The sequence below is a fragment of the Guillardia theta genome, assembly GCF_000315625.1.
Source record: "Guillardia theta CCMP2712 unplaced genomic scaffold GUITHscaffold_54, whole genome shotgun sequence".
Classification (NCBI taxonomy): Eukaryota; class Cryptophyceae; order Pyrenomonadales; family Geminigeraceae; genus Guillardia; species Guillardia theta.
This window is the reverse complement of record NW_005434620.1, coordinates 185,631-198,582: the sequence shown is the minus strand read 5'-3', so window position 1 is coordinate 198,582 and position 12,952 is coordinate 185,631. Positions and strand designations below refer to the sequence as shown.

General features: G+C 56.6%; 7 protein-coding genes across 7 annotated transcripts in view; 4 read left to right on the top strand and 3 right to left on the bottom strand.

Annotated features, from left to right (window-relative positions):
• The window catches only part of GUITHDRAFT_111747 (hypothetical protein), a gene marked incomplete at both ends in the record, with an annotated part of 1,354 nt that extends 1,194 nt beyond the window's left edge, over positions 1-160 (top strand). The window contains one exon of the mRNA XM_005829104.1: positions 134-160. Within this exon, the coding sequence (XP_005829161.1) occupies positions 134-160 (27 nt within the window). The remainder of the gene's footprint in view (positions 1-133) is intronic.
• A 552-nt stretch (positions 161-712) lies between these two features.
• On the bottom strand, positions 713-1,273 carry GUITHDRAFT_111746 (hypothetical protein; the record flags this gene model as incomplete). The annotated part of the gene is made up of 5 exons (XM_005829103.1): positions 713-752; positions 919-962; positions 1,009-1,065; positions 1,110-1,165; positions 1,267-1,273. 5 exons carry the CDS (start codon positions 1,271-1,273, stop codon positions 713-715), a joined length of 204 nt encoding a protein of 67 aa, XP_005829160.1.
• A 552-nt stretch (positions 1,274-1,825) lies between these two features.
• GUITHDRAFT_111745 (hypothetical protein) lies at positions 1,826-2,786 on the top strand (the record flags this gene model as incomplete). The annotated part of the gene is made up of 8 exons (XM_005829102.1): positions 1,826-1,904; positions 1,960-2,003; positions 2,205-2,264; positions 2,312-2,387; positions 2,428-2,468; positions 2,516-2,525; positions 2,581-2,634; positions 2,716-2,786. 8 exons carry the CDS (start codon positions 1,826-1,828, stop codon positions 2,784-2,786), a joined length of 435 nt encoding a protein of 144 aa, XP_005829159.1.
• A 1,024-nt stretch (positions 2,787-3,810) lies between these two features.
• GUITHDRAFT_45430 (hypothetical protein) lies at positions 3,811-4,437 on the bottom strand (the record flags this gene model as incomplete). Its single annotated transcript, XM_005829101.1, has 3 exons — positions 3,811-4,052; positions 4,101-4,131; positions 4,264-4,437. Coding segments are annotated over 3 exons (447 nt in total), but the record flags the coding sequence as incomplete, so codon positions are not given.
• A 1,649-nt stretch (positions 4,438-6,086) lies between these two features.
• GUITHDRAFT_141382 (hypothetical protein) lies at positions 6,087-8,941 on the top strand (the record flags this gene model as incomplete). The annotated part of the gene is made up of 9 exons (XM_005829100.1): positions 6,087-6,801; positions 7,062-7,282; positions 7,331-7,440; positions 7,497-7,680; positions 7,796-7,886; positions 7,930-8,018; positions 8,069-8,107; positions 8,154-8,498; positions 8,621-8,941. The coding sequence occupies 9 exons, from the start codon at positions 6,087-6,089 to the stop codon at positions 8,939-8,941; spliced, it is 2,115 nt and encodes a 704-aa protein (XP_005829157.1).
• Positions 8,942-9,020: 79 nt separating this feature from the next.
• On the bottom strand, positions 9,021-11,835 carry GUITHDRAFT_111742 (hypothetical protein; the record flags this gene model as incomplete). Its single annotated transcript, XM_005829099.1, has 5 exons — positions 9,021-9,227; positions 9,354-11,202; positions 11,247-11,648; positions 11,695-11,772; positions 11,825-11,835. The coding sequence occupies 5 exons, from the start codon at positions 11,833-11,835 to the stop codon at positions 9,021-9,023; spliced, it is 2,547 nt and encodes an 848-aa protein (XP_005829156.1).
• Positions 11,836-12,599: 764 nt separating this feature from the next.
• Positions 12,600-12,893, top strand: GUITHDRAFT_111741 (hypothetical protein; the record flags this gene model as incomplete). The annotated part of the gene is made up of 1 exon (XM_005829098.1): positions 12,600-12,893. One exon carries the CDS (start codon positions 12,600-12,602, stop codon positions 12,891-12,893), a length of 294 nt encoding a protein of 97 aa, XP_005829155.1.
• Positions 12,894-12,952: the final 59 nt, after the last annotated feature.

Genomic DNA, 12,952 nt, shown 5'->3' with positions numbered 1-12,952 from the left:
CCCACCACCTTCTCCACCTCCACCTTCTCCTCCTCCACCCCTTCCTCCACCTCCTCCACCTCCCCCCCTGCCGTTCCTCTTCCTCCTCTCCCCCATCCAGTTGCCTTCCCCCTTATCGCTGACGGGCTGGCAGGAGAGGAAGGGAGTCAAGTGTCGCTGAGGTTCTTGAGGGTGAGCAAGGACGAGAGAAGCATCATAGACGTCGTTCTCGTCAGACGAGCATGTGAAAGTTGAACACTATCCTCCCTCTCCCTCTCCTCCTCTCACCTTCGCTCCTTCCCTCTCCGTTCCGCACTTCTCTCCCCTCCCCTCTTGCATCTCGTCTATCCTCCGTCTCGTATTCTCTCCCCTCCCCCTCCACTGCGTATCTCCGATGGCTCTACCTCCCCATACATCGTTCCCCCTCCTTCAGCAGTCTCGCCTCCATCAAGCTTCCTTTCTCCTTCCCTGCTCCTCGTGCACAGAACAAATAGTCTCACTCATCTCCCGTCCCTCCTCCTCCTCCTTCACCTTCTCCTCTCATCCTCCTCCTCCTCCTTCCTCCCGTCCCTGCTTCGTCTTCTCCTCCTCCTTCCCCTTCTCCCACCATCCACCTCCCCCACGTCCTCCAACCTTCACACAACAACAGCACCCGACAATTACTCGTCAAGATCAAAAACTTCATCCAATCGTATCAGCACAATCGCAGCTGTTGACTTCAGAGTCTGCGCCTTCACGGTCCGATGACGACATACTCCTCGCAGGGCTGGTGCCTGTAGAGTACATATCAAGGCGAGAAACCTCGTACCAGTGTAGATAACACGATACAACATGTCTGATCATGCATCTTGTTTCCTCCCACCGAGAAAACTCTCTGCTCTGCTCTGCTCTGCTCTGCTCTGCTCTGCTCTGCTCCTCCTCTCCCTCCTCTCATCTCACCACTGGCATTTCGTGTTTCCAGCGGCATGATAGTCCTCCATGAGCTGCGTTGCCGGTAAGCGACCAACCACAACAATCTCCTCCACCTACCGATCTGTCGTCCTGCAATGCCGCGATACAATCTTTAACGTCGTCCTCCAAAGAGAACTGAGAAACGATCAACCACGGAAGAGGACGAGGGAGACTCTGACCTCGCTGAAGCAGCGAGCTATCACCGCCTTGTTGTACGCATAGTCAGATGGGAGGTCTGCTGTGCCGTCAGCGATCGAGCTTCTAAGTGAACGGCAACGGGCAGAAGAGGAGACGTCAAGGGGCTAGCGAGAAATCCTTCAACTCGTGCAAACTTACCAAGCATGGGACCCCTGATGAATCCAAACAGCCGCATGGTCGCGTGTAGAAACTGATTCGATAGTCAGATGCACGGCACAAGAGAAAGCATGTACACTGCATGTGTGCATGAAAGTAAATGGCTGCTTGAGTTGATCATGCCTCAGGGTTATCCACATTATACTCTTGTCAACATGCAGCTACCCATTGTCAGGTACTGTGTTGACAGTTTCACAACAAACATCAATGCCATTGCTGTTCATTATTTCAATCCTCTTACTACCAACTCATTTTGGTATTCTACTTGTCCTACTCCTCCTCCTACTCCTCCTATTCCTCCTCTTCCACTCCTCTTCCTATTCCTTCTTTTCCTCGTCCTCCTCCTCCTCCTCCTCGTCCTCGTCCTCCTCCTCCTCCTCCTCCTCCTCCTCCTCCTCCTCCTCCCTCCTCCTCTTCGTCATTCAGGCATCGCCCATATATTGCGAGTGCCCTTTCACCATCTTGTAACGGGAAATAACTACCGCTTTGCAGGAACGTTGAAACGGAAAGTACCGATCGTAACGGTTCCCGAAAATAGCTAATGGCGGAGCGTTCAATGGAGAGCCAAGGAAGCAGAAAGGAGAAGGAGGGAGGGAAGGAGGAGAAGAGAGGAAAGAATGGTAGATAGTAACTCACTCAGAGCAGAGATAAAAGAATGGTCATGATGATTGACAGAGAAGCAACGAAGAAGGCTTGTGTATGTGATGAGGGAAAACAGGGTAATGAGGTGAAGGAACGGGGGAGAGAAAAGGAGAGAGAGAAACAAAGGTGTGTGTGTATGAGAGAGAGAAGGGGGTGAGGGCTAACATGTGTGTGGAAGAGAGAATTTTCAGAAGACGCAGATTGTTGGTATTTCATCAAACAGTCACTTCAGCCAACCTGTTTCAAGTGAAGGTTGCTTGACCTTGTCTCTCTTCCAGTATCGCACGATGTTTGCTGCTGTGCGGAGGTTATATCAAAGTCTAGACGACTATCAGCCGGTATACTCTCGTTCGCAATGGTCGCGAGCGCTCAACGTAGACTGCAGGTACTGGACCCTGCAAAGCTCCTCCCTGCCAAGGACCTGGAGGCCAACAGCACCCACACTCTTGACTGTACATCTCGTGCTCGCCTCCTCCACTGCAGTTCACGTCTTGTGTGCAGGTGGTGTGTTCGGACTCAACTGCAACAGTGATTATCCCTACGTAAGCAGCAGCTCGTTCTTGTCCCTTTGTTCCTGATGGTTTGGCAGATGAACGGAGGTGTTTGGATGCACCAGTGTTGCCCTCGTTGTTTGTCGTGCTGACAATCTGTCAGGCGATTTCTACGAGAGCGACTCCGACGCCATCTCGCGCGCGCGCCCTCACTTCGGTGTCCGCTACTAGAGGAGGCCGCGAAGCTCCGGGGGTAGTCGATGGAGGACACGCTCCAAGGGCCTGACGAGGACGGCAGGGAACGCGGGTGTGAACTGTACAACTGGAACGAGGGCCCTGCTGTGTATGATGTTTGACATGGACATATAAAAAGATTTCATTGACCCCCTTCCGGCCGCTGTCACCGCGGCCCTCGGAGGCTCCCGATCGATTGAGGGATTTCCCGGTGGGGCACGAAGGCCCTCTGCCGATCCTTCTGGCTGTAGCTCAGCTCCAGGGCGGCTACGTGGGCAGCCTCTTCCTCCCTCCGGTGGACGATGGCGGAGATGTCCTCTCGGTCCGGCTGGTCGAACCGAGCGTCCAGAAAGCGATTCATGCGCAGCGACGTCCTTGACATGGGGGCTGTCATCGCCAGTGGGGATGGAGGAACTTGCAGGTTTGAGGAGGAAGCCTGATGAGCTGGGGGATACGTCCCCTGTACCGGGTCAGCAGAGGGGGGAGCTGGGGGAATCAAAGGGCCGATGGCTGCCAAGTGGTCTAGGGTTGAACGGTAGTACCTGGTGGGGAAATTTTGCGCATGTGGTAGCGGCTGCGATGCTGGCATGCTCGATTGAGTTGACGCGCTGTGGAAGTAATTCCATTGGGAAGGGTTGGGAACCTGCCCCGACAGCCTCTGATCCATCCCAGCTCCCTGCGGTGCCCTCCTTTGTCCTCCTGCCGAGTCCACCAGCTCTGTCCTGACTCCCCTCGGGTCTGCCGCCTGGGAGGACCAGGAGCTCTGGTTCAAATACGTCGCGCTCTCCCCGTTGACGTTGAGCTGCGAGCGGCCTGGAGCGTACAAGGTCTCGGACTGTGGGAGTGTTGGGACGGTGAGGTTGACCCCAGCAGACCATCTAGCTGCGTGCTCTGCCCTTCGATCCCTTGCCTCGATCGGAGGGACCGATAGCTCTGCTCCCTGGCCCTTCCCTCGTCCTCCTGCCTGCGCGAGCTCAGTGCTGCTGTATCGCTCCTGCCCTGCATGCGCGTCGACGTGCAACTGTTGCATCCTCGCAGCGAGCGGGTCGATGTTGTGACCCTGAAGGAGTGCTTGGTCTCGCTGACGCTGCTCGCCCGAGACGTAGAAGAGCAGGTACGGCTTGCAAGCCTTCACATGGGGCTCCCAGTTCACTGCCTTGACACTGTCGTCGTCGAACTCCATCCAACCTGCGGAGGATTTACAGTAACTGATATAGTGTCCGTTGGTCAGCGACTGCCCCTCGTGAGAAATGACCGCATACAAGGAGTACAACGTGTTTCTCGGTCTTGGCGATGACGGATCAGAGTTGTCGACAAACTTTGCCAGATCGAAGAGCTTGGGGAAGGATATTTGCTTCTGTATCTTCTTCCTACTGCCTTGCGCGTTGTACGAGAATCGCTCTAGAAGCAGGAGTCAGGAACTGCTGCACCCATACACTCACGTATTACTGAGATGAACAATCAGGATCCTCGGCAACTCCTGCATGTAAGCATCATTCAGTCAACGAGTCTTCTTCGATTCATCAGCCCACCTTGATCATGGTCCTCATAGCAGCTCTTACCTTCACAAATACAGATGGTCATGTAGTTTACCTCAAGACCACACAGGCACCTTCTTCTTGCATTTCTCGCACTCCCACTTGTTCTCAGCATCCAACGTCTCGACGCGACAGAAATCTTCGAGTGCATCCTCCAAGGAAACGACTCCAGGAGGCGAGAGGTCCAGGGACAGGTAGACCGTTGGCTCGATGGTGCTGGAGGTGTGCTTGCATGATGGGCATTGTACCTGATCAGAAGGTCTCACAGGACAGCCTCTCTTGACATGATCGCTGCGAACCTGCCTTATGACTTTCCCCGAGAAGAACCTGCTAGTGATAGACTCTGGCGAAGGGATTATGAGGGGTATAAGAAGGATGAAACACGATTGACCTTGGATGGTCGGGCCAGTGCTCTCTAACTTGTCGAGGACGAACAGCAGAAATTCATGCACATCTTCTTGGTTGTTTACCCTCAATGACTTGTTCGCATTGCTGCATCAGGGGACCCTCTCATCACAAGCACCATCGCCATCATCACAACAACATCAACGTACCTGATTGTCTTGAGGAACTTGGTGTAATCTGCGCTTGCTATCCTTGCCTTGCCTGTGACCTGGGCTCACACAGTCATCCAGAAACTCTGCAGGGAGTCAGATATTGGTCCTACTTTGTTCATGATGTTGTACAACTCCACCAGGAAAGATTCCTCCACCCAGCCAGAGAGAATCGCATCTCGAAGGGCCTTGCATGAACCATCGAATCAGAATACATCATGGCGAAATGATGCCTTGTCTCTTCAGAGGTGATCGATCCTCAGTCGTGGACCTTTACAGTACACTTCGCATGCTGAAGTAGAGGGGAAACAACAGATCCTATATCTATCCTCGCATCATCATCATTATCAGCACCAATGATGATGACGATTACGATGATGATGATGATGTGATGATGTATCCTGCCGACTCTCACTTCCTCTTACCTCTAGCAAGCCTGGTGTATGCCTCAAGCTTTGCGTCCCAGCATTTATCCAGCAAGTATTCCCCGCGTTCTTCAGCCCAGCCTCGCCATTCATCCTCCTCACCTTTCCGCCTCAGCTTTTGAAAGCTTGTCAAACTTACGCTCAGTGTCAACTTCCGGGGGCCATGATCGGGCCCGACCGTCGGATCGGACCTCACTGCCGGGCCGCAGTTCAGTCCGGCGGGCCCGCCCGGCCGCCGCCGCTCATTTCCGACTCTCCAGCCGGGCCAGGCAGCCGACTTAGGACATGCGGACCGTCGGGTAGACCATGACGCCGTCCGACGGTCTACCCGAGAAGTTCGGCGGGCCGCTCGGGGCCGCACGGAAGTTCCGTTTACTGAACTTCGGAACTGAAAGTCACGGTCACGGTCTACGTCAGGAGGTACCAGGGTGAAACTCCATAGGCCGCGGCACCAGAGGGTGGGGTTGTTTCACTATGAGAGAGACGGGTAGGGGTGGATACGCCGTGTACTGCAAGCCATCAAAGAAGGGGGTAGGGGGTACTGATGGTACCGACTGATACAATGGCGAGATGACATCGGCGGTTAGTTGGCAGTGATGGTGGTCGCGGGAGAGACCATGAGAGCAAGCAGAAGAGAACAGGAGCAAGACACACACCAACAACGTTGGAGACCGTGGCATTGACCATCGGCTAACAGCAACTTGACGTGTCAACTCTTGTCAGGTGATATGATTGTGGCACCTGGTCTCGTAGAGCCGGAGAGCGGAGGAGAGCAAGAGCTGCAGGTGGTCGTGTATGAGGAACAAAGAGAAAGCTTTAGTAGATCAACAACCGCAAGATAACAGAAGTCTTTAGTACAGCAAGGTCATGAACGACCACAGTAATAAGAAGCAAGGTCGGTCAGGCTACATGCACGCTATGAAAACATCTCCAGATGAGCTAAGAACGCGCTCAAAGGACAAGGAGAAGGCGAGCAGGGCACAACAGCAAGCTAACGACCCCCAGCACCTCCCTGAACAACCTCTCTTCTGGAGGAAATGCAACCAGTACCTGCACCAGGAGGAAGCCTTGTACATGGAGAAAATGCGGTCGCGCTTAAACTCTGCCCTTGCCAAGAAGCGAGCTCAGGTGCAGCGAACGCAGTGGGGCATGTTAGACAAGGTCAGAGTCCCCAAGCTCAAACTGCCGGCGATCACGTCGCCGCATGAGAGGAGGAGGGCGATGACAACGAGGGAAACAAGCGGCATGAGCGTCCAGCAGGAGATGTCGGAGCTGTCACTGCGCAACGCCATCACCTACCGGGAGCATCGGCATGAACTGCTGGAGCACACCGAGCGCTTCTCTCGCGAGCAGCAGCTGAAGCCCTACATAGTGCGATCCGACACTGCCAGGATGAGCCTGACGCGGAGGGAGCAGGAGGAGAGGATGGAAACCGTCAAGGCGGAGATGCGGAAGGAGCGCCTGCTGCTCCAGCAGCTGAACCACTCGATCCGATGTCAGCTGAGAAGAGTCGAAGTTGACAAGCCGTTGCCTGATCGCTCCTTGCTCGTCAAGGAGATTCAGAGCAAGATAGCAAACATCAAGTCCGACGTGAGCTTGCTGGAGGAATCTAACCGAACATACTTGTCTCATGGTGAGCGAGGTTGTTTAGGAGAGGAGAGGAGAGGAGGGTAGGGGAGAGGAGGAGAGGGGAGGGGAGGAGGAGGACGAGGAGAGGGGAGGGGAGAGGAGGGTAAGGGAGAGGGGAGAGGAGAGGAGAGGTTAGGGGAGGGTAGGGGAGAGGAGGAGGGGGGAGGGGAGGAGAGGAGTGTAGAGGGAAAGAGAGGGTTGCACATCAGATCATATCATATCAGAGAGGAGGAGGGGATTCATCTGATTCTGTGCTGTCCTCAGATTTGTCACCCACGAAAGATTTCGTGAGAGCGAACAAGCACGAGCTTTTGACGGGCAGATCCTCTTACAAGGGCGGGAGACTCTTGCGGCAGAACCTCGAGCGGGTCGAGAAGATGGAGAACGCTCTGCAAAGGAGGGCAGAGGACATGTTGAACAAGTGCGAGAGCATGGAGGGTGTGATTCTCCGGCGGCAGAAGCGGCAGATCCAGTTCAACTATGAGGTGTTGGCATGAGAGCGCTGGTCAAGTCCATGACTGCTGTTGCTGCAGAGCGCTGCTGAGAGGAAGAGGACAGCGCAGAGAGAATGGCTGGCCATCCTTGCATGTTTAGCTCGCTTGCTGGAGATGAAGCGGGGGTACTTGCTCAAGCAAGAGATCAGGTTCCCTCTCACGCTCCTCTCCCTCCCGCGTTGATCGCTCCATCCTCCCCTCGCAGGTCGCGGCAAGTTGACATCATCGCCAAGTGCTGGCGGAAGTTCCTAGCGAGAAAGCGCAAGAGGCAGCTCGCTGCTCTTGAGCGGCTGAGCAGGTGGGGGCGGCAAGTGATATCGAGATGGCGGCAGAGGAAGCACGGGAGGCGAGTGAAACTCATCGTGTCCTTCCTGAGAGATCTCGAGCGGGTACGTCGACGTGAGGAGGGGGAAGGGGGAGGAGGAGGAGAGGAGGGGGAGGGGGGGAAAGGGGTAATGTGGAAAGGGGAGGAGGAGGAGGAGTCCTTAGAACTACATGGTACAGGTCTCCTTCATCCGTGAGCACATCCGCTCCTACCGCAGGAAGGTTGTGCTGCTGCAGCGTCAGATACGGCTGTACCTCCAACGAGCCAGAGGTGTCCTTGCTGACTCCCTCGCGCTCCCCTGATCCTCTTGCAGTATCGAGGAGAAGGCTCAACGTGATCTTCGAGAAGGTCGAGCGACAAGTGCTGTCGGAGCTGATGAAGGAGAAAGTTCAGCACCGCCGGGTGATCTTGACGCTTGACTAGTTGCTGGTCGCTGATGTGAGTGAGTGCAGGCGAGTGAAGACGTCTCAGCCCATGTCTCCAAGTACAAGGTGACTCCTGACAACCCCTGCCATGACTCCTGAGCTCCTCGCCCAGCACGTCGAGCAAGTTGACTGGGCAAAAATGTCGCCCGAGGTGTCAAAGTTCCACGTCGACGCATCGCTGAAGCTCTCGGTCTTCACCTGCATCTTGAAGAGCCTGCGGAGAAACTTCTCCAGGGAGCGCGACAAGTACTTGGCGCGCATGAAGGAGTACCGGGGGATCTTTCGGCGTTCGATCCTGTTCCGCGCAAGGATGCAAGACTTCCTTGACGGGACGGGGAACCAGGACAAGTTCATGAACCTTGATAGGTTTGTCGACAAGAACAAGGTGATCGTGTGGATGGTGCTGCTCTTTGAGATTGCTGCTGCTGCTGCTGCTGCTGCTGCTGCTGCTTCTCAGGTTGTGATATGGTGCTCTTTGAGACAGTTGTTGTTGTCTGTGCTGATGTTGTTGTTGTCAGTTGTGTTGATTCTTCTTCTTCTTCTTCTTCTTCTCTTTGTTGACATCATCTTCTCTCGCAGGGGATGAAGGAAACTTTGAGGTCTATCAACAAGTCAATGCCGACACCGCCCGAATTCAAGGAGACGATACCGGAAGAGCAAATGAAGCAAGTCGTCGTCCTCTGCCTCCACCTGCAGTCGCACAAGAATCTCCTGCTCAAGATCCTGATCAAGGTCGCAGCGCTGCCGAATAGAGAGGTCATGGAGGCTCTGAACTTGAGGCGATTTGCGGACTCGATCTCCAAGGTTGAAGTGGAAGAGAAAGTGGAGGAGGAGGGGGAGGGGGAGGGAGAGGAGGAGGAGCAGCAAGAGAAGTACATCAGAGTTGGAATGGAGAGGTAAAAGGGGAGAGAAGCTAACGGCAATCAAAGTCAAAGAATGATAGTTTACAACTTGTTGCTGTACATGTACATAAAGTCTCTCAGCTCCTCGTGTACCGCGGCAGCTGCCCTATGGTGTGGTTGAGGTAGGAGGGAGAGGCCGACCAGGGCTCGCGCGGGAGCGGGTGATCGAGGGCGGAGGGCTCGAGAGGAGGGAGGTCCGTGCGAGCAGTGAAATCGCCCTGCTCTACCCACGGCGATCGCAGGTCGTCCATGCCTGACGTTTGCAGGGCTGGAAGCTGCAGGCTCTGAAAGTCGTGTCAGTCTACGAGAAGAGGAAGGGAGGGGCGGGTAGGCGGGTGGGTGCGAGGAGGAGGAGGAGGAGGAGGAGGAGGAGGAGGAGGAGGAGGAGGACCAGGCACATAGAAAGGCACCTGGTGGACTTGAGCTGGGAGCCTCGCAGACAGGCTCGAAGGGTTCATGGACATGGAGTAGACAGGAGGATGGATGCTCGAGCTGGAGTTCAGCAAGCTGGGGCCGTCCATGACGCTCGAGAGCATGCCCTGCCCCTGGTCCAAGTCTGTCGCCCTCCTCCCCCCGAAGGTCATGCGGCTGTCCCGCCCTCCGTCGTCGAGGAGCATCGCTCGGTCCATTCCTCCAACATGCCGGCTCCCCTCCTGCTCCGAGTCACTCGCTGCCGACTCCTCGTTGAGCATGCTCAGGCTGCTTAGCGCTTTCGTGCTCGCTCTTGCCGCCTCCTTGGCTGCCTCCTGGGACCTCCAGTGGTGTTTCAGGCGGAGGGAGAGGAGCGACTTTCTGTCCAACAGCCGGTTGTTGAGCTTCCCAGCTCGCTTCCTGATCCCCGTCAGCTTGCTCGTCCCCTGCTCCGTCAGCTCCTGCACATCCATGGACGAGGATCGGTCGTACCCACCCGTCTCTTCTCCCAGCCCCTCCTTCAGCACCTGCTCCTCCTCCTCCATCGCTTGCACCGCCAGGTACATCAGACCGTCCGGTTTCGAGCGAGCCTTGGCGCCCTTGCCGTTGGGATCCGCCTTGTGTCCGGGGGTGTCGTCACCTAACCTGCTCCTGGACGGCAGCTGGTAAGAGGGCCCAGCTAAGATCGTCTTCCTGACGGCCTCCCGCGCCTCTTCCGTCTCGATGATTCTCTTGGGGATGTCGTACCGCTCGAACAGCTTGAACCATGCCAGGTCAGCCTCTGCCGCCAGCTGCGAGTTCCGCTCCTTCTTCCTCCCCCTCATCGCCGCCGCCCCCTTCCCCGCCCCCTTGTCGGCGGCAGGGTCGACGTATCCCTTGCGAACCATGAGGAGCGAGTCGTCGGCCTTGAGCACCTGCTCCTCGTGCTCCGACGGCGCAACGGCGCAGGGCTTGACGTCCTTGCTGAGCCGTCTGAGATGTTCTTTGACTCTTTTTTTGGTCCCGAAGAAGAAGAGGCTACACTTCCTGCAGTAGTACCTCGAGCTGTTGCTCCTCCTCTCCACCACCAGGATGCTCTCCAGCCGCTCGATCGCGTTCTTCGGCTCTGCCGCCCAGACCTCCTCCCCCGTCGACAGGCTCGCCTTGCTCCACCCCTCCTCCTCCGGCGGAGGCCCGCTAGCTGGGTACGGGCTGGAGAACCTGCAGTCGTCCGCCCCATCCCCATGGTTATCCTCCGTCCTCAGCACCTCCTCCTCCTCGAAGGAGAGGTCGACAGTGCAGCCGGTGATGCTGCTCCCCTCCCTCCTCATATGCTCCTTTATCCGCTTCTTGGACCCCCAAAACATCAGGTTGCACCGCAGGCACAGGTACCTCGTCGCATTCCCCGTCCTCTCAATGACGCATACGCTCCCCAGCCGCTCGATCGCGTTCCTCGGCTCCCCCACCCAGATCTCCGCCCCGTCCGTCAACTTCAGCTTCGACCACCCCTCCCCAGCTGGGGGGTCACCCGAAGCTGGGAACGGACTTGTCAAAGGTCTGCCTCTCTTCACCACGGCGATGTCGGAGGACGTTGCTTCATCCCGGTCTGCCGTATGGTAGTGCTGCCCCCCCCGCAGCGCCTTGCTCCGATGCCCCTCGTCGTCCGCCTTGAGGACCCGCTCCTCCTCCGGCGTCGGCATCTCAACACAGCACTTGACGTCGCTGCTCTGCCTCCTCAGGTGCAGCTTGACTCTCTTCTTCGACCCCAGAACATGTAGTTGCACTTGTTGCACAGGTACCTCGTGGACGTCTCCCTCCGCTCCAGCACCACGATGCAGCTCATCCTCTCGATATCGTTCCGGGGTTCCGCTGCCCAGATCTCCTGCCCGTCCGGCATCTTGCTCTTCTTCCACCTGTCGTTGAGCGGAGGCGTCGTGCTAGCAAGGAACGGGCTCGAGCACTCCTGCCCACCAGCGCTCTTCTTCCTCTTCTCAGGGAGCGAACGCTGGTGGTTATCAGAAAGAGCCTCCTCCTCCTCCTCCTCCTCCTCCTCCTCCTCCTCCACGTCCTCCCGCACTCGCTCTCGCTCAGCACCCCTCTCCCCGCAATTAGCATCATCCAGTTGGAAAATCGCCTCTTCCTCCTCCGTCGGGGGCTCGACGCAGCCTTTCACGTCCTTGCCCTGCCCCCGCATGTGCTCCTTGATCCTCTTCTTGGACCCCACGAACGTCGTCCCACACTTGAGACAGAGGTACCTGCTCGAGTTGTTCTTGCGCTCCACGATCACGACGTTCCTTATCCTCTCCACCTCGTTCCTGCATCCCCGTCACGCCGCCTGCCCTCCTTCCTAGCTCGAGTCACCTGCCGACGGCTGCCCAGATCTCCTCTCCGTGCGGCAGAGTCGCCTTGACCCATCCATCCGGACCTGGCGGAGGGCCGCTGGGCAAGCGAGGAGCTCTCAGGAGGGAGAACGCGAGCAAGGCATTCACACTCTTCGGACATACCTGGCGCTGTGGTACGGGCCTGCAGACCTCTTGCCCGTTGTCAGGTGTGTAGTGAGGTGGGTCGTGATGTCCGGTGGGCACCAGGGGCCTGATGTAAGGTGCCGTCAAGATCAAGAGTCTAACTTCGATGCTGGTACTCCCCCACCTCCTCCCTTTCTCTTCCTCCTCTCTCTCTCTCTCTCTCTCTCTCTCTCATCCCTCCCTTCCTTCCCCTTCGTTGTGCTCCCCGATAGACCAAGCTGTTCCTTCCTCTCCTTTCTTCTTCATACTCCTGGTCCTGGTTCTGGTTCTGGTCCTAGTCCTCCTCCTGCTCGTCCTCCTGCTCGTCCTGCTCCTTGCTGCTCCTCATGCTCCTCATGCTCCTCCTGCTCCTCGTCCTCGTCCTCGTCCTCCTCCTCCTCCACTGACCTGTTGACATGTTGATAACATCCATGTCGGGCGCTCCACAAGCTCCTACCCCACCCCTTGCTCAGAAATGAATTACCCCCATAAATGACTCATAAACTACGGGTACTCGAATATTCCAGAGGGTGGGGTATCAGGTGACGATGCAGTGAAGCCATGCGAGGATTCGACAAGACGAGCTAGTGAGAGGAGGAGGAGGAGGAGGAGGAAGAAGGAGAGGAGAGGAGGAGGCAGCGGGAGGAGAGGAGACGGGAGGAGAGGAGACGGGAGGAGAGGGAGGAGGACGAGACGGGAAGAGTCTTCTGCTTGCTGAAACTAGATTGCTCCTCAAGGATCAACACGAAGAAGATGATTACGATGTGTCGTGCAAGGAGGTTCATGCTTGCAACCCTCTACATAAGTGCTTGCATCATGGCGGTGACGCCGAGCAGACAGTCGGGGGAGACGGTGAGAAGGAGGAAGGCAGCTATCGAGAACATACAGGAGGAGAAGTACGAGGAGGCAGTCAAACTGTACAAGACGATGATGGAGGAGGAGGAAGCGAATGCCGACGACTACAACAACTGCGCTGTCTGCCTGCAAGAGCTCGACAACCTGGATGAGTCTCTAGAGACCTACCGCGAAGGGATCAGGCGATTCTATCACAAGTGAGGAGGGAGGAGTACAGGGAAAGAGGAGGGAGGAGGGAGGATGGATGAGGGAGGGAGGGA